The 18,049-nt window shown below is 46.9% G+C and overlaps 1 protein-coding gene across 1 annotated transcript in view; it reads left to right on the top strand.

Annotated features, from left to right (window-relative positions):
- LOC145358107 (hemicentin-1-like) overlaps positions 1-18,049 on the top strand; it is a 359,590-nt gene that overhangs the window by 138,136 nt on the left and 203,405 nt on the right. The window contains exon 23 of the mRNA XM_080211781.1: positions 15,993-16,120. Within this exon, the coding sequence (XP_080067907.1) occupies positions 15,993-16,120 (128 nt within the window). The remainder of the gene's footprint in view (positions 1-15,992; positions 16,121-18,049) is intronic.

Below are 18,049 nucleotides of genomic sequence, written 5' to 3'. Positions count from 1 at the left end.
TTTCCTCTGGGTACTTCAATTTCCTCCCACACTCCAGAGAAGTGTGTGTTAGATGGATTATCCATGCTGAATTGTCTCTTAGTGTCAGAGGGATTAGCAGGATGAATGAGTGGGGTTATGGGTTGGGGCCTGGATGGAATTGTGGTTGGTGCAGACTTAGGCTGAATGGCTGCCTCCTCACTGTAGGGATTCTAAGCTTGCTTTGCATAGACACTTCTTTAATTGCTTCATCTCTTGTCACTTTTTTTGGTGAAGTAAGTAATCCCTTGAATTTACTATTCCACCTCTCCTTCTACACTGCTTCAACGACATGCAGTTAATAAGTCACCAGGCGAGTGTGGTATTGGCTATAATCTTCCAATCCTCTTTAGGCACGACAGAGGGTGGGGGTTGTCAGGGACTGGATCTGATGAGGTAACCAAGAGAGTTGTTGAGGGCAATGTGGTTGATGTGGTGTATATGGACTTCCATAAGACATTTGATTAAAGTGCCACATAGTAGACTTTTCAGTTCCGGCTGTAACCATTCTATGTTTCAGTCTTTAAAAGCAGTGGGTCTCCTTTCCCTCTTAGGTCAAGAGAATTCCATTAAATGATTTTAGAAAAAGTAGGAAGACACCAGTTGATGAGTGCTATCGATAAAGAACAAGAATGGATCGAGATGATCAAAAACTGTCCTGACATGTGTCCAGGCAGTGTCAAGTCTGGGAGGGTTAGAGGGTGGGTAATAATTTGACATGCACTGAGGTGATTTAAGGGTTCTGAATAAGACAGGAGGAGATGTAATGAGTGGGGCAGATGTGGGCGGTGGCACAGTGGTTAGCAGTACTACCTCACAGTGCCAGAGACCCCGGTTTGATTCCCGCCTTGGGTCACTTTCTGTGCTGAGTTTGCATGTTCTCCCCATATCTGCGTGGGTTTCTTCCGGGTGCTCCGGTTTCTTCCCACAGTCCGAAAGATGTGCCGGTTAGGGTGCATTGGCCGTGCTAAATTCTCCCTCAGTGTAGCTGAACATGCGCCGGAGTGTATCAGCTAGGGGATGTTTACAGTCACTTCATTGCAGTGTTAATGTAAGCCTACTTGCGACACTAATAAATAAACTTAAAGGATGGGGAATACATAGAATGGGGTATGCAACATTGAGACAGAAAATTAAGGTAGAGCGTGACTTGAGGAGGGTGGAAAGAAAGAGAACTTTAACTTGGCAGGAAATGCAAGGGTGAAGCTGGAGATTAAATCGGGAAGAGAAGGGAAAGTATTGGGGACTGGGGAGGAGAGGAAAGAGACTTAGGCAAAGTGAAAGAAAATGGGGAGGAAGAAAATAGGAAATGGGAAAGGGATTAAGCTGGTGTGGTGGGAGGGGTTGGAGAAAATGGAGAGGAATTGCCAAGGAAGGGGGAAGAAGGTAGTCGAGAGGGTGGCAGTGGGAAAGTGAGAAATGAAGGAGCAGATAGGCTGGAGAACAGGAAGCAAGGAGGGGAAAGGAAGACATGGGGCAGGGAGAATGTGAGAGGGTGGGGGGGAATGACAGGGGTTGGGGAAGTGCCCTTTTCAGAGGCACCTTAACCTCTATCTTTGGGTCTGTTGGACTAGAAACTGAACTGGATCAGCTACATAAATACTGTGGTTGCAAAAGCTGATCAGATGTGGTGAGTTCTACTGTGAGTAACTCACCTCCTGATTCCCCAAGCCTGGTCCAACATTTACAAGATGCAAATGAGGGAGGGATTTTCTGGCATTGCTCACCCCAAGGCAGGAAACTCCGATCCGAGGTCAATGGACCTTTGCATCGTCCGTGTCCTGCCTGCTATGGGAATTGGCTGGGAAAATTCCGCCAGAGGACTATGATGGAACGCTTGTGATGTAGTTCCATCAACACTCAAGAAGCTCAGCACCATACAGGACAGAGTGGTCCAGCTTCGACATTCACTCCCTCCCCATTGAGGCACTGTGGCAGCAGTGTGTACCGTCTACAGGAACTTACCAAGGCTCCTTCGAAACTTTGAAACTTGCTACCTTTATCACCTAGAGGACAAGTGCAGCAGGTACACGGGAACCCCACCACTTGCAAATTCCCCTCCAAATCACTTGCCATCCTGATTTGGAAATATATCACTGTTCCTTAACTGAGTCAAAAACTGGAATATCCTCCCTAACAGCACTGACGGTGTACCTACACCACATGGTGCAGCAGTGGTTCAAGAAAGCAGCTCACCACCACCTTCTTAAGGGGGCAATTACAGACAGACAACAAATTGTGGGCTAGCCAATGATGCTCACATCCTGTGAATAAATAAAAAAACCCGAGGAAGATGAAGTGGGCGACTATTAATGAACCTTCATGTCTGACCCTGCGTTGGTTGGAGTGGTGGACCAGCCGACCACATTCACTCATTGGACAGTGTGAGTGCTATGTCTGAAATGTAATTTATGAATCAAATCATCCTAACAGCTGCTACATAGATTTGACGGTAAAATTGGAGACAGTCTCATGCTTCCAGAATGTCAGGCTTGGCTAAGGTTCCTCTCCTTTGTTAGCACTCTGTAGGTTTATTGTTAGGCGCCAGTCTTCGCGAACACGCCTCCCACCCAATCCCCCTCAATCACTGTGGTCCTGGGCTGCTGGCCGCCGCCTTCTCTCCTGAAAGCCGCCAATTTCTGCATCTGTTGAGCATTTTTAGTAAGTACTGCAGTGGAGGCGGATGGCAATGGCCAAATCAGCAAAACAATGGAAAACATTACAACCAAAGTCCGGGCAAACATCTGATAGAGCAGCAAAACAACGGTGGACAGTGCACTAGGAGACCTTTGTATCGTTAATCAAAATAGCACCATGAAGCTTTGAAGACGTTATGGTGAAGGAGTGTCATACACAGAATGTACAAACAATGCTAGTTGATCCTAGAGTTTACGCTCCACATCAACTTCTTCCCACTCTCCCAGCTTAATGTTTCTCCCTTGTGTTTTTACTTAGCTTCAAGTTAAATGCATCCATGCTATTTGTCCTTGGGTAAGGGACTTTCTCTTGAATTCCCTATTCAATTCATGAATGACTATCTTAAATCGAGTTTCGGTATCCCCCAGCTGAATGATTTGCTTTGATTTATTATTGTTACATGTATTGGGATACGGTGAAAAGTATTGTTTCTTGCACACTATAAAGACAAAGTATACTGTTCATGGAGAGGGTGCAGAATGTAGTGTTAGAATCATAGCTACAGTGTAGAGAAAGATCTGCTTAAGGCAAGGTAGGCCCATTCAAAAGTCTGATGGCAGCAGGGAAGAAACTGATCTTGAGTCGGTTGGTACGTGACCTCAGACTTTTGTATCTTTCTCCCAATGGAAGAAGGTGAAAGAGAGAATGTCTGGGGTGTGTGGGAACCCCCCGCCCTCTGGGAAGAGAATTCCACCGACTAACGACCCTTTGAGAGAAAACAAATTCTCCTCATCTCTGTCTTCACTGATGGACCTCTTATTCTTAGACACTGTCTCCTGGTTCTGGTCTCTCCCACAAGTGGAAACATCAAATCCCCTCAGGATCTTAGATGTTTCATTAAGACTGCCTCTCATTCTTCCAATCTCCAATGGGTGTAGGCCCAATCTGTCCGACCTTCCCTCATCAGATCATCCCAGGAGTGGGTTGAGTGAACCATCCCTGAACTGTTTCTAACGCAATTATAAATCTTATTATAAACAAAGGACCAAAACTGTACGCAGTATTCCAGATGTGGCCTCACCAAGGCCCTGCACAGCTGTGTTAAGCTTCCCTACTTTTGTATTCCATTCCCCTGCCGCCATAAACACCAACATTTCATTTGCCTTTTTAAACACTTGATGTTTCTGCATACTAACTGTTTGTGATTCATGCACTGGACCACCCAGGTCCCTCTGTACCACCGAGCTCTGTAATCTCTCTCCATTTAAATAGTACACAGCTTCCAGTTAAAGTAAGCAAGTTCCAATTTTCATACAATGCGCTCCATCAGCCAACACTTGCTTAACCTGCCGGATTGGAGACCTGTACCCAGTGATTTGATTTGATTTAATTTATTGTTCTCACATGTCAGTATACAGTGAAAAATATTGTTTCTTGTGCACTAAGTTTTGTTGGCTCTAAACTCTCTCCACAGATGCTGTCAGACCTGCTGAGATTTTTCCAGCATTTTCTGTTTTTGTTTCAGATTCCAGCAGCCACAGTGTTTTTCTTTCATCTGAGTTTCTGTGCCAGCCATGCTGAGACACCCCTGAAATCACCCTGTGGGATCTTTGGCACACACTGAAATTCCTGCCTTGTCCTGGCAAAAATCTGACTTATTATTTAATCCTCCTGGAGGATGGAAATGCTGGAGAAGCAATTCAGGTTCATTAAGTGTGCCAGTGACAGACTTGCTGTGTGGTCGCAGCCACTACCTCAGAGCCGGTTGTAGATTTAAGCGCACAATCTAGCAGTATAACAGAGGGAGAGTTGGGATGTCATGATGCTGTTTTTTGACATGGGATGCCCTCGGAGTGAGGGTGGCATAGTGGCACAATGGTTAGCACTGCTGCCTTACAGTGCCGGAGGCCTGGGTTCGATTCCAGCCTCAGGTTACTATATGTGTGCACATTCTCCCCGTGTCTTTGTGGGTTTCCTCCGGGTGGCCCGATTTTCTCTGTCACTTCAAAGGTGTGTGGGTTAAGTTGATTGGCCATGGTAAATTTCCCCTTAGTATCAGAGGGCTTAGCAGGGTAAAAACATAGGGTTACAAGGATAGGGGCTGGGTGGGATTGTTGTTGGTGCTCGATGGGCTGAATGGCCTCTTTCTATGCTGTGAGCTTTCAATGATTCGAATATAGAAGATTCCATGGCATCTTTGGAGAAGAAAGCTCCACTTGTAGCCTGGGTAACATTTATTCTTCAGGCAACATTAAATAATAACAGAATATTTGGTAATTTATCTAATTGTTGTGAGACCTTTGGCTGTATCAATTAAAAAGGACATTTCTAAAGCAACCAATTTGCATACAGTGAACAATAATGTGATAATGACCAGTTAAATCTGCTTTAGCGAGGGGATAATATTGACCAGGGCACTGAGGGTGATTCCTCTGCTGTTTGAGTAGTGCCAGGGGGATCTTTAACACCCACCTGAGAGAGAGAGCAAGCAGGCTCAGTTTCGCATACTGTCTGCAAAATGACTTCCTCAGTAATGAGACTTGTCAGTTAACTCAAGGAGAAAAATAGCAGCGAGCTGGAAATGATTCTGTTCCCCATCGTACACAGGTTACGATTCAATTCACAAATGATCCAAGTTGTAAAGCTGCTGAACATTATGGGTGTCTTGAGACACATTTATATACATGATGCCTTTTAGATTGTATTTGTTATGGGACACAGTGGGTCAAGGATTCCTCTGTGCACAATTTATATCATTAAATCATTATCCCAATGCACAGGGTTGATTTACAGTCGCAGCAGCCAGAGGAACTGATGCTGCGTTCTGTTTGAGTTCCATTACAGCCACCTCCCAACCCACTGGAAGCCCTATTGTAAACACCTCTGCACATCCCAATGAGGTGGCCTAACATCGCAACGGAAGCATAGCCCAAAATAAGAAAGAGATCCGAGTGCCATTCATAATGTTGTCCATAAAGGGCAAGGTATGTCTTTAGAATCATAGAATCCTACAGTGCAGAAGGAGGCCATTTGGCCCATTGAGTCTTCACCGACCACAATCCCACCTAGTCCCTATCCCCACAACCCCATCCATTTACCGTAGCTAGCTCCCCTGACTCTTAGGGGCAATTTAGCATGGCCAATCCACCTAATCTGCACATCCTTGGATTGTGGGATGAAACCAGAGCACCCGGAGGAAACCCACGCAGACACGGGGAGAACGTGCAGACTTCACACAGACAGTGACCTGAGCCGGGAATCGAACCCAGGTCCCTGGTGCTGTGAGACGGCAGTGCTAACCACTATGCTGCCCGTTTAAAGCAGTTTAGATGCAAGAACCCTCTTCTGTCCAGGGTGATGCTGCACTTTGCTCCCCCCACATATTTTGCTCTGTACTGTGCTTGAATCTTGGAGCAAAGAGCAACTAAGGGGACAAACTAAGAACTTGTACGTGTCAAGATTTTTGAAGGTTGCCTGCTGTGGTCATTGTCATCAATGTTGGAGAACGGTCAACAATGAGATATATGATCATAAGCGGACAGAGCTTGCCAACACAGTTAAGTTGTGTTCCGACCCTGTGATGAACTCCTATTCATGCAACCACTTCAACTTCCCAATTCCACCTCTGTAACATTGCCCAAATTCACTCCGGCCTGAGTTCATTTGCTGCTGAATCCCTTACTCGTGTCTCTGTCACCTGTAGGCTTTACCATTCTGACTCCAAACTTTTAACCCCTGTAAAGGGTGGACAGTGTGAGCCTTTTTCCTCGGATGGAGATGGCTAGCATGAGGGGACTTAGCTTTAAATTGAGGGGTGATTGTTATAGGACAGATGTCAGAGGCAGGTTCTTTACTCAGAGAGTAGTAAGAACGTGGAATGCCCTGCCTTATAACAATAGAGGATTTGCCAACATTAAGGGCATTTAAATGTTCATTGGATAAACATATGGATGATATTGGAGTAGTGTAGGTTCGATGGGCTTTAGATTGGTTTCACAGGTCGGTGCAACATTGAGGGCCGAAGGGCCTGTACTGCACTGTAATATTCTATGTTCTATTAACTTGAGGTCAACCAAAACTCTGCTGTCCCCGTCTTAATTCAAGCCAAGTACAAATGCTGTTCCTGTTCCGTTATCACCTTTGTGCTCATTAACTCCTGGCCAAGCAACGTCCTGATTTTAAAATCCTCAAGCAGTTTTCATATCCCCCCATAGCTATGTCCCTCGTATCTCTGCAATACCCTCCAGCCCCACAAGTCTCTGAGATATCTGCACTCCTCTTATTTTGGCATGGTACACCCCAATTTTAATAGCTTCAACACTGGGGGCCAGGCCTTCTGTTGTCCAGATCCTAAGTTCTGGAATTCCCTTCCTAAATCTGTTGACTTTGCTTTCCTCCTTGACGATGTTACTATAAACCTACCTCTCTGACCAAGCTTCGGTCTTCAGACTTGGTATCTCTGATTGATAATACCTTCCTCGGGTTTTTTATAGGGTTAAATTTGCTATGTAAATATAAGTTGTTGTGTTTGTCCCCCATCCTGGTTCACTTAGATGTGTGTTGGATGACAGATCGAACATTGCAGGCTCGCAAGTAGAACCTGTTGGTGCTGATATCTTTACCAGTGAGGATATATAAGAACATAAGAACATAAGAAATAGGAGCAGGAGTAGGCCATCTAGCCCTTCAAGCCTGCCCCGCCATTCAGTAAGATCATGGCTGATCTGTCGTGGCTCAGTTCCACTTTCCCGCTTCCTCCCCATAACCCTTAATCCCCTTGCCTACCAAAAACCTATCTACCCACGTCTTAAATATATTTAGCGAGGCAGCCCCCACCACTTCAACGGGCAGAGAATTCCAGAGATTCACCATCCTTTGAGTGAAGAAGTTCCTCCTCAACTCTGTTCTAAACTGCACCCCCCTTATCTTGAGGCTGTGCCCTCTAGTACTACTGTCCTTTCTGAGCGGGAAGAACCTCTCCACCTCTATCCTATCCATCCCATTCATCATCTTGTACGTCTCAATGAGATCTCCCCTCATCCTTCTAAACTCTAACGAGTACAAGCCTAGTTTATTCAGCCTCTCCTCATAGCTCAACCCCCTCAACTCCGGTATCAGCCTAGTGAACCTCCTCTGCACTCCCTCCAAGGCCAAAATATCCTTGCGCAAGTGCGGCGACCAAAACTGCACACAGTACTCCAGCTGCGGCCTCACCAGTGCCCTGTACAGTTGCAGCAAGACCTCCCTACTTTTATATTCAATCCCCCTCGCTATGAAGGCCAGCATCCCATTCGCCTTCCTGACCGCCTGCTGCACCTGCAGGCTGGGTTTTTGTGACTCATGCACAGGTCCCTCTGCACCGTAGCATGCTGCAGCTTTTCGCCATGTAAGTAGTAGTCCTTCCTACCATCATTCCTACCAAAGTGGACAACCTCACACTTGCCAACATTAAATTCCATTTGCCAGTTCCTCGCCCATTCGCTCAGCCTATCTAGATCCCTCTGCAGACTTCCCACATCCTCCGCACAATTTGCTGTTCCACCAATATAAGGATATGGGCATCACTGTATAAGGATATCGGTAACACTGTATAAGGATATGGGCACCACTGTATAAGGATATGGGTAACACTGTATTAGGATATGGGTAATACTGTATAAAGATATGGGCACCACTGTATAAGGATATGGGTAATACTGTATAAGGATATGGGTAACACTGTAAAAGGGTATAGGTAACACTGTAAAAGGGTATGGGTAACACTGTATAAGGATATGGGTAACACTGTGTAAGGATATGGGTAACACTGTAAAAGGGCATGGGTAACACTGTATAAGGATATGGGTAACACTATAAGGATATGGATAATACTGTATAAGGATATGGATAACTCTGTATAAGGGTATGGGTAACACTGTATAAGGATGTGGGTAACACTGTATCAGGATATGGGCACCACTGGGATTTATTACCTTGAGAAGGTGGTATTGAGGCTTCTTGAACTGCTGCCATCCATGTGATGTATGTACACCCATAGGATCTCTACAGCACGGAAAGAGGCCATCCGGCCCATCGTGCCTGCACTGACTCTCCAATAGAGCAACACCCATGTCCCACGAATGAATAAAAGAAACTCATCTAACCTACACATCTTTGGAGTGTGGGAGGAAACCTACACAGACAATCACCCAAGGCCGGAATCGAACCCGGGCCCCTGGCGCTGTGAGGCAGCAGTGCTAACCACTGTGCCACCGTGCTGCCCATGCTGTTGGGGAGGTTAGGAATGTGGTTAACACTCTGATGTGAAACTCCCCTTGGAGGGAACACTACAGGCTCCCAGTATGTTTAAGGATGCTGACCTTATCCTGACTTGTCCAGGGCAGACATCAGAAAGACACACAACGCCTTGTCTATAGCTTGAATTGGTTCCACAGACAAATGTGGTTTTTAGTGAGGTTCTGGGAGTTGTGGTATGTTCCTGGTGTGCTTCTCCTGGGGAGGAAAGGGGCTGATATTCTCACTAGCTCTGCTGCATTTCCCCTGTGCAACAGACAGATGCAGAAATCCTTGTTGTTTCCACATCCTTGTTGTTTCCACGTCCTTGTTGGTTGGCTCATTGTGAGGGAGATATTGTGATCTCAGCTGTCTACAATCTCAGTCATTAAAAGTGATCACTCTCATTTTTCTTTTTTTCCATTGCCAGTTTGGGTTTAGAGTTTGGGCCTTCCAAGTGTAGTTTTTGCAAAGAAACGATTAAACCTCGTTCTGGTTGAATTATCGGACTTTAGCATTTCTAAACTTTGATATTGAAAAGCTGTTTTCCCAAATTTTCATGGAATCATTTTGCAAATGTTCAAAGCTCATGGACAAGAAGAAAATCGTCTTGATCAGTGTTTGGAATGTTAGCGAACGAGAAGGCGAGAGTTTCGGTGTTTGCCTGACGGCCAAGGCTTGGTTATTGGCTTTGTCACGGGCAGAGCACATTTACCACATCATCCTCCGGGTGGCACAGTGGTTAGCACTGTTGCCTCACGGCGCCAGGGACCCAGGTTTAATCCCAGCCTCGGGTCACTGTCTGTGTGGAGTCTGCACGTTCTCCCTGTGTCTGCGTGAATTTGCTCCGGGTGCTCTGGTTTCCCCCCACAGTCCGAAAGACGCGCTGGTTAGGTGCATTGGCTGTGCTAAATTCTCCCTCGGTGTACCCAAACAGGTGTGGTGACTAGGGATTTTTCACAGTAACTTCATTGCAGTGTTAATATAAGCCTATTTGTGACACTAATAAATAAACTTTAAAATATTTTCCCCTTCCCCCATATCAGTCCTCATTTCTTCTCCAAATATTTCTCTTCTTCCCTTTCTAAAACTGCCATGGACTTTTCTTTCTCAGTAAGAGTCTCACAACACCAGGTTAAAGTCCAACAGGTTTATTTGATAGCAAATCAAATGCCAAATGAGCCTGTTGGACTTTAACCTGGTGTTGTGAGACTTCTTATTTTTCTTTCTCAGCCATTTATGGGGGACATCTCATGTCACCTACCTGCTACAGCACAGAGACAGCCCAACTGCTCAATGCTGGTGTTTGTTACCCATAAGAGCCTTCCCACCCATAAGGCCAGAAGAAATTGGAACAGGAGTAGGCCATTTAGCCCTTTGAACCTGCTCAGTTATTTAATAAGATCATAGCTGATCTAACACTCAGTAAGCCCACTTTCCCGCCTTGTCTCCATAACCTTAATTCCCGGACTGATTAAAAACCCATCGATATCAGTACTGGAAATGTCCAAGGACTTCATAGCTTCCTGAAGTAAAGAAATTCTAAAGATTCACCACTCTGAGATAAGAAATTATTCCTCAAATCTGTCTTAAATAAACATCCTCCCTTATGCTGTGACCCTGCTCTCTGGTCCTACACTCTCCCATGGGTGGAAACATCTTCCACTATCTCCATCGAATCATAGAATCCCGACAGTGCAGATCAGGGCCATTCGTTCCATCGAGTCTGCACTGACTCTCCGAAAGAACATTGTATCCAAATCCACCCTCTGTCCCATTTCATAGATTTACAATATCCTACAGTGCAGAAAGGCCATTCAGCCCATTGAGGCTGCACTGACCATAATCCCACGCAGGCACTATCCCCATACATTTACCCTCGTTAGTCACCCTGACACTTAAGGAGCAATTTAGCGTGCTAATTTACCTTACTAATCCCCCTAACCCACATATCTTGGAACACTAAGGGGTAGTTTAGCATGGCCAATGCACCTAACCTGCACACTTTGGACTGTGGGAGGAAACCCGAGTGCCCGAAGGAAACCCACACAGACACAGGGAGAATGTGCACACTCCACATGGACAGTAACCCAAGCCGGGAATCGAACCCAGGTCCCTGGCACTGTAAGGCAGCAGTGCTAACCACAGTGCCACCCTTTTAAAACTATTCACCTCCGGTTCTGCTGGTGGTATCGAGTTCCACAGTCTAACCACTCTTGCTGGGTAAAGACCTTTCTCCCTAGTGTCTTTATTGGTGACTGTCTCTCTATGGAGGGGAGGTGTTGGTGGTGGGGTGTGGAGAGTGAGGGAGTGGTGGGGGGGTGGAAGACCATTTGGGGTCTCTGCCCCAAGTGGAAGTATCTTTCCCTACCTTTGCCCTATCAACCCATCATTATTTTAAAGGCTTCTGTCGGGGTCATTCGCTCAGTCCTCTTCCTTCTTGGGAGAAAGGGTTTGCTTCAAATACTGGCAGTTCCTGAAGCCGGAGAGTTTGAATGGAATTCACCCTCAGTTACTGAGGGCTGTAAGAGTAGAGTTCCAAACTCTCTTCTTCACTTCTATATTGGTAATCTTAAATTTTTGCCCTTTATTTCCTGACACAATGACCAACACAAATAATTATTTTCTAACTTACGTCATGGCAATTCCTCATAGAATCATAGAACCCTACAGTGCAGAAACAGACCATTCAGCCCATCGAGTCTGCACCGGCTCTCAGAGAGTCTCTTATTCAGACCCAACCCCGCCCCATTCTTGTAACCCCACACATTCACCATGGCTAATCCCCCTAACTCGCACATGTTGGGACATTAAGGAACAATTTGGCAAGGCCAATCCAACTACCCTACACACCATGGAGCAGCACGGTGGCACAGTGGTTAGCTTCACAGCCAGGGATGTGTCCTGGCTTGGGTCACTGTCTGTGCAGAGTCTGCATCTTCTCCCAGTGTCTGCGTGGGTTTCTTCCGGGTGCTCCGGTTTCCTCCCACAGTCTGAAAGACATGCTGGTTAAGTATCTTGGCCATGCTAAATTTTCTGTCGTTGTACCCAAACAGGTGCCAGATTGTGGTGATGAGGGGATTCTCACAGTACCTTCACTGCAGTATTAATGTAAGCCTACTTGCGACACTAATAAACTTATATATAAACTATACTAATTTTTGGAGAGTGGGACGAAACTGGAGCACCTGGAGGAAACCGCCACAGACACGGGGAGAATGTTTTAATTTTGATCAACTCTGTTAGATCTTCTCTTTCCTCCCTATCTTCTAATGGGATGAGTCCCAGAACCTCGAGTCTTTTCCCATGAGGAATATCACCTCCCTGCTTTTGTTCCCTGCCCAGCAGCGGAACCCCGTGACTTGCCTGGGTTTGCAAAACCTCACTTACTGTACTGTCTGGAGACAATACACATCTCTTTAACCTGTGATCAGTGCTCCTTCCACTCACATTATCAGCCACTTCAGGTCTTGAACAGCAGGTTAGGTGTAAGGATTCGCATTCTAATCAGTAATCTCTAAACTGTCTGTGCTTTATATGCTCTGTCTGAGGCCAGAACTCTCCATTCACCTGACGAAGGGGCTAACCCCGAAAGCTTGTGAGTATATTATCAAATAAATAGGTTGGACTAAAACCTGGTGTTGTCAGACTTTTTACTGTGGATCCCCTTCACTCAGGGACTGCCTGTGGTTCCCACTGTCTCACAATCCCAGCAAACTCAAACCGAATTGCAATGCTCCTTCTTGTCAGATTTGCCTGGAGGCTGATGTTTTTGAGGTTAAATGATAACATCACAGCTGGTCCCATCTGTCCGAGTCAGACACTGAGAATGTGGCAGGGTAAGGGGGTTTTAATCAGATCAGACACACTGCCTTCTTAATTACTGTCGGTGATTTCATGTTTGTTATTCTGATTCTTCAAAATGATGAGAGTATTTTTCAATAATATAACTGTCGATATTTGCTTATTTACATTCCGGACAGTATCAGAAGTATGAGTACATTTTTACATGATTTGTACCATCCTATTTATTAAAACATTGGTAAGATATAATAAATAAACAGCCTGACATGCCTCACACACAGGACAACACGCAGCCAGACATGCCTCACACACAGGACAACACGCAGCCAGACATGCCTCACACACAGGGCAACACGCAGCCAGACATGCCTCACACACAGGGCAACACGCAGCCAGACATGCCTCACACACAGGGCAACACGCAGCCAGACATGCCTCACACACAGGACAACACGCAGCCAGACATGCCTCACACACAGGACAACACGCAGCCAGACATGCCTCACACACAGGACAACACGCAGCCTGACATGTCTCTCACACAGGATAACATGCAGCCAGACACGCCTCACACACAGATCAACACAGAGCCTGACATGTCTCACACAAGGACAGCACGTAGCCTGACATGCCAGACACATAGGACAGCACACAGCCTGACATGCCTCTCACAAACAGGACAACACAACCTGACATGCCTCACAGAGGGCAGCATGCAGCCTGACATGTGTCTCACACACAGGACAGCATGCAGCCTGACATGTCTCTCTCACAGGACAGCACGCAGCCTGACATGCCTCACACACAGGACAACATGCAGCCTGACATGTCTCTCACACAGGACAACACACAGCCTGACATGCCTCACACATAGGACAACATGCAGCCTGACATGTCTCTCACACAGGACAGCATGCAGCCTGACATGCCTCACACACAGGACAACATGCAACCTGACATGTCTCTCACACAGGACAGCACACAGCCTGACATGCCTCACACACAGGACAACATGCAGCCCGACATGTCTCTCACACAGGACAACACGCAGCCTGACATGTCTCAGACACAGGACAACACACCTGATGTGTGTTGCACAGAAAAAGCATGGGGAGAGGGGGTTTGTGGGGGGTATTGAGGGGGTATGAAGAGGGGGATTGATGGTAGGGAATATGAAGAGAGGGGAGGTGATGAGGTATGGGGAGGGAGGGGAGATCTTGGGAATGGGGTATGGAGAGAGAGGGGGTAGTGGGTGATGTTTGGGAAGAAAGAGGACAGAGGGGTGTGGAGTGTGGTGGGGGTATGGGGAGGGGGAGGAAGGGGTATGGGAAGAGGGGGTATGGGAGAAGGGTTGTGGGGATGGGGTTGATGGGAAGAAGGGGTTGGGAATATGGGGAGAGAGGGTTGGGGGTTATGAGGAGGGGGTGGGGAGTATGGGGAGAGGGGGGTGGCAAGTATGGGGAGATGGGGTGAGGAATATAGGGAGAGAGGATGGGAGGTATGGGGAGTGGGTGTGGAGGGTATGGAGAGAGGAGAGTGGAGGGTATGGGGAGAGGGGTGGGGTATTGGAAGATTGGGGTGGAGAGTATGGGGAGAAGGGGTGGAAGGTATAGGGAGAAGGGATGGGGAGAAGGTGTGGAGGATATCGGGAGAGGGGGTGGAAGGTAAAGGGAGAAGGGGTGGAGAGTATGGGGAGAGGGGGTGGAGGGATGGGGGGAGGGGTTTGGAGAGTATGGGGGGTTATGGCGAGGGAGTTGAGGGGTATGGGGAGAGGAAGGTGGGGTGTATGGAGGGAGGGAGGGGGCAATAGGGAGAGGGGGGTGGTGAGAGGCGTGGGGAATGGAGGGTTGATGGGGGAGTATGGAGAGAGGGGGTGGGAGTGAGGAGGTGGTGTTCTAAGGTTAACAAAGTCACTGGATACAGCTGTAAATCTTGTTGATGTAAAGTTGTCGCATTCCTGGCGTCTATCCCTCGCGGTAATTAAGATGAGGATGGAATAGAATGTCCTTCCTTTTTGCAATACCATCGTCAAATATTTTCAGCTTCGTTTGACTCAGGTTACACACAGAGTGAAATAGTCGTTCTGTATCACGACAGGGTACCTCAGAACCAAACTCAGGAGAGACTCCCAGTGTATCTGGGTCTGTATGCAATGGAGTTTAGAAGGATGGGAGTGGATCGCACTGAAACTAACAGAATACTGAAAGGCCTGGATAGACATGGGGAAGATAGCTCCATTCGTAGGCGAGACTTGGATCTGAGGGCAGAGCCTCAGAGTAAGGGGACCTTTTAGAATCGAGACGAGGAAGAATTTCTTCAGCCAAAGGGTGGTGAATCATTGCCACAGAGGGCTGTGGAGGCCAGGCCATTGAGTGGCTTTAAGACAGAGATAGATAGGTTCTTGATTGGTAAGGGGATCAAAGGTTATGAGGAAAAGGCAGGAGAATGGGGTTGAGAAACTTACCAGCCGTGATCAAATGGCAGAGCAGACTCGATGGGCCAAATGACCTAACTCTGCTCTGATATCTTGTGGTTTTATTGTCTTATGAGTGGGTAGCTCTGATGTTTGCCATTCTGACGACTCTCTGCATGATAACAAGTCTCACAACACCAGGTTAAAGTCCCTCAGATGCTGTCAGACTTGCTGAGATTATCCAGCACTTTCTCTTTTGGTTGATGTTCAACAGGTTTATTTGGAATCACGAGCTTTCAGAGCGCTGCCCCTTCATCAAATGAGTGGAGAGGTAGGTTCACAATCAGGGCATATATAGACAAAGCCTCAATTGCATTCTTACCATTATCTTGCAATTGTGCCTTTGTCTATATATGCCCTGACTGTGAACCTACCTCTCTAGTCACCTGATGAAGGAGCAGTGCTCCGAAAGCTCACGATTCCAAATAAACCTGTTGGAGTTTTACCTGGTATTGTGAGACTTCTTACTGTGCGTATCCCAGTCCAATGCCAGCATCTCCAAGCATCTCCACATCATCTCTGCATGATGACTTGAATGTGTAAGTGGAGTCGTTTTGTGTCGTTGTGTTCATACCCATGGAGAAAGATTAAAACTGCGGGTAACTCATTTAAAATGCTTGGCACTGACAGAAGCAGAAACTGCTACAGTTCAGGTCGGCTTCAACCTCTTGCCTGAGAGATGGATTTTTGTGATAACTTAACACGTTGGCCAATTGGTGATGAATTTTGTTCATGTGAAATACAAATCTTTTCCCTTTTCTGAGCCGTCTGCTTTCTTTCCCATTAGATACACAGTCTTACCATCAGGATCACTGACAATCTTAGATTCAAGAGCATCAGACAGTGGCCTCTACAGATGTTCTGCTGTAAACAGAGCAGGCAATGCCTCGCGGACATTGCAACTGATTGTTCATGGTGAGAAGTCCCTCATTTTGTCCCTTTCTTCTTCCTTTCTTGCCTCCCTGGATGATGTTTGGAGTTCGGTTTGCACACTGCTGGCTGATCTGTCTCAGAGGAGGGCTCCGATCCCAGACTTTGACAACTGGGCAGGAAATGGATGGATCTGACTGGAAGTACAGGCTCTGGCCTAGCTGTAGTGGGTCGTGCTGTATTCTGAAAGGCCTGTCCCTCGCCTCAACCACAAGAGACTGCCGGGTTGGAAAGGCTAATCTGGGGAAGTTGGTTTGAGGCGCACTTGGCTAAGGATGTAAAATTCATTGTAGGTCGCAGAGCGGGTTAAAAGGAAAGATCTTGTCAAAGTAAACAAAGTGGATTAACTGTTCCCACCTGTTCGGTATGAGGCATTAAATGGAGGCTCCAGCAGCTCTCCTGGTTTACAATTCTTTCTCTTCCCACACCGTGTGCAGCCAGACTTCCGCCTGTTTCCATGGTGATGTTTTTGCTGGAGCAGGTTGCCAGAGGCTTTTAGCCTGACGGGCAACATTCCGCATCAAGCATGGCTGGCCAGGAGTTTTCTCTGACTACCTGCCATTAGCATGTGTTGGAAAAAGTTTTGCAGTTTGACGCCTGACCTGTTTGGCCATGTTACGAACATACTTCTTGGACACAAATCCTGGGGTGGGACTCGAACCTAGGTCTTCTGGCTCAGAGACAGGGATGCCACCCACTGTACCATAAGACCTCCTCAACTGCCCTCTTAGGTGCAAGGAAAAGATCCTGTGGCACTATTCAAGGAATAATAGGTATTTGGGGTAGGACTGTGTGGGAATAGGAAGGGTGGATTTGGGTGCTATTAGCCCAGTGCCCTGGCAGCATCCTAGCAGCATGGTGGCACAGTGGTTAGCACTGCTGCCTCACAGCGCCGGAGACCTGGGTTCAATTCCGGCCTTCGATGACTGTCTGTGCGGAGTTTGCACATTCTCCTCGTGTTTGCATGGATTTCCTCCGGGTGCTCCAGTTTCCTCCCACAGTCCAAGAATGTGCAGGTTAGTTGGATTAACCATAATAAATTGCCCTTTAGTGTGTAGGTTAGGTGGATTGGCCATAGTAAAGCCAGAGGGCTTAGGTTTAAGGTGAGAGGGGAGAGAGACAAGAGGGACCGGGGGCAATTTTTTCACACAGAGAGTGGTGGGTGTCTGGAACAAGCTGCCAGAGGTAGAGGCGGGTACAATTTTGTCTTTTAAAAAGCATTTAGCAGTTGCATAACTAAGATGAGTATAGAGTGATATGGACCAAATGCGGGCAATTGGAACGACCTTAGTGTTTTAAAAAAAAGAGTGGCATGGACGAGTTGGGCTGAAGGGCCTGTGTCCATGGTGTAAACCTCTATGAATTTATGACTCTAAATGTCCAGGGTTTTATGATGGAATGGGTGGGCTTGGATGTGATGTTCTTTTGGAGAGTTGAGGCAGACTTGATGGGCTGAATGGCCTCATTCTGCCCTATTGAAATTCTGGATTCTATAGTTCTCAACCAGAGTCACTAAAACAGGTTATCTGGTCATCATTACATTGCTGTATTTAGATTGGCTGTGGTGTTTGCTGCGTTACCACAGTGAGTTTTAAAGAGAACTTCATTGACTATTAAACACTTTGGGGAGTGCGAAGATCATTAAAAAGTTACAATCTGTCTTTTTAACTGGAGAAATGTGTGGGGGTGGGGGGAACTGTTCCCTTTGGAGATGCAGGGTTGGAGGCTGTACTGCAAGAGAGGCAGCGAGGTGGGATAGTCTGACTTGGGGCTGAAAGCCACCCTCTGGTAGAGGTTGGTACAGGCTGCACGGTGGGGGGAATTTGCCAGTCAAGTTGGTAGTGATCAGTGTAGCTGCGAAGGGTGAAGAGAGGGATGGAGGCCATGCTCTCCACTTTAGTATTTGTTTATCTT

This window comes from Carcharhinus amblyrhynchos, chromosome 25 (assembly GCF_965287045.1).
Source record: "Carcharhinus amblyrhynchos chromosome 25, sCarAmb.v2.hapA, whole genome shotgun sequence".
In the NCBI taxonomy this organism is placed as follows: Eukaryota; Metazoa; Chordata; class Chondrichthyes; order Carcharhiniformes; family Carcharhinidae; genus Carcharhinus; species Carcharhinus amblyrhynchos.
The sequence above is the reverse complement of the archived record's forward strand: the minus strand, read 5'-3'. Positions and strand labels throughout refer to the sequence as shown.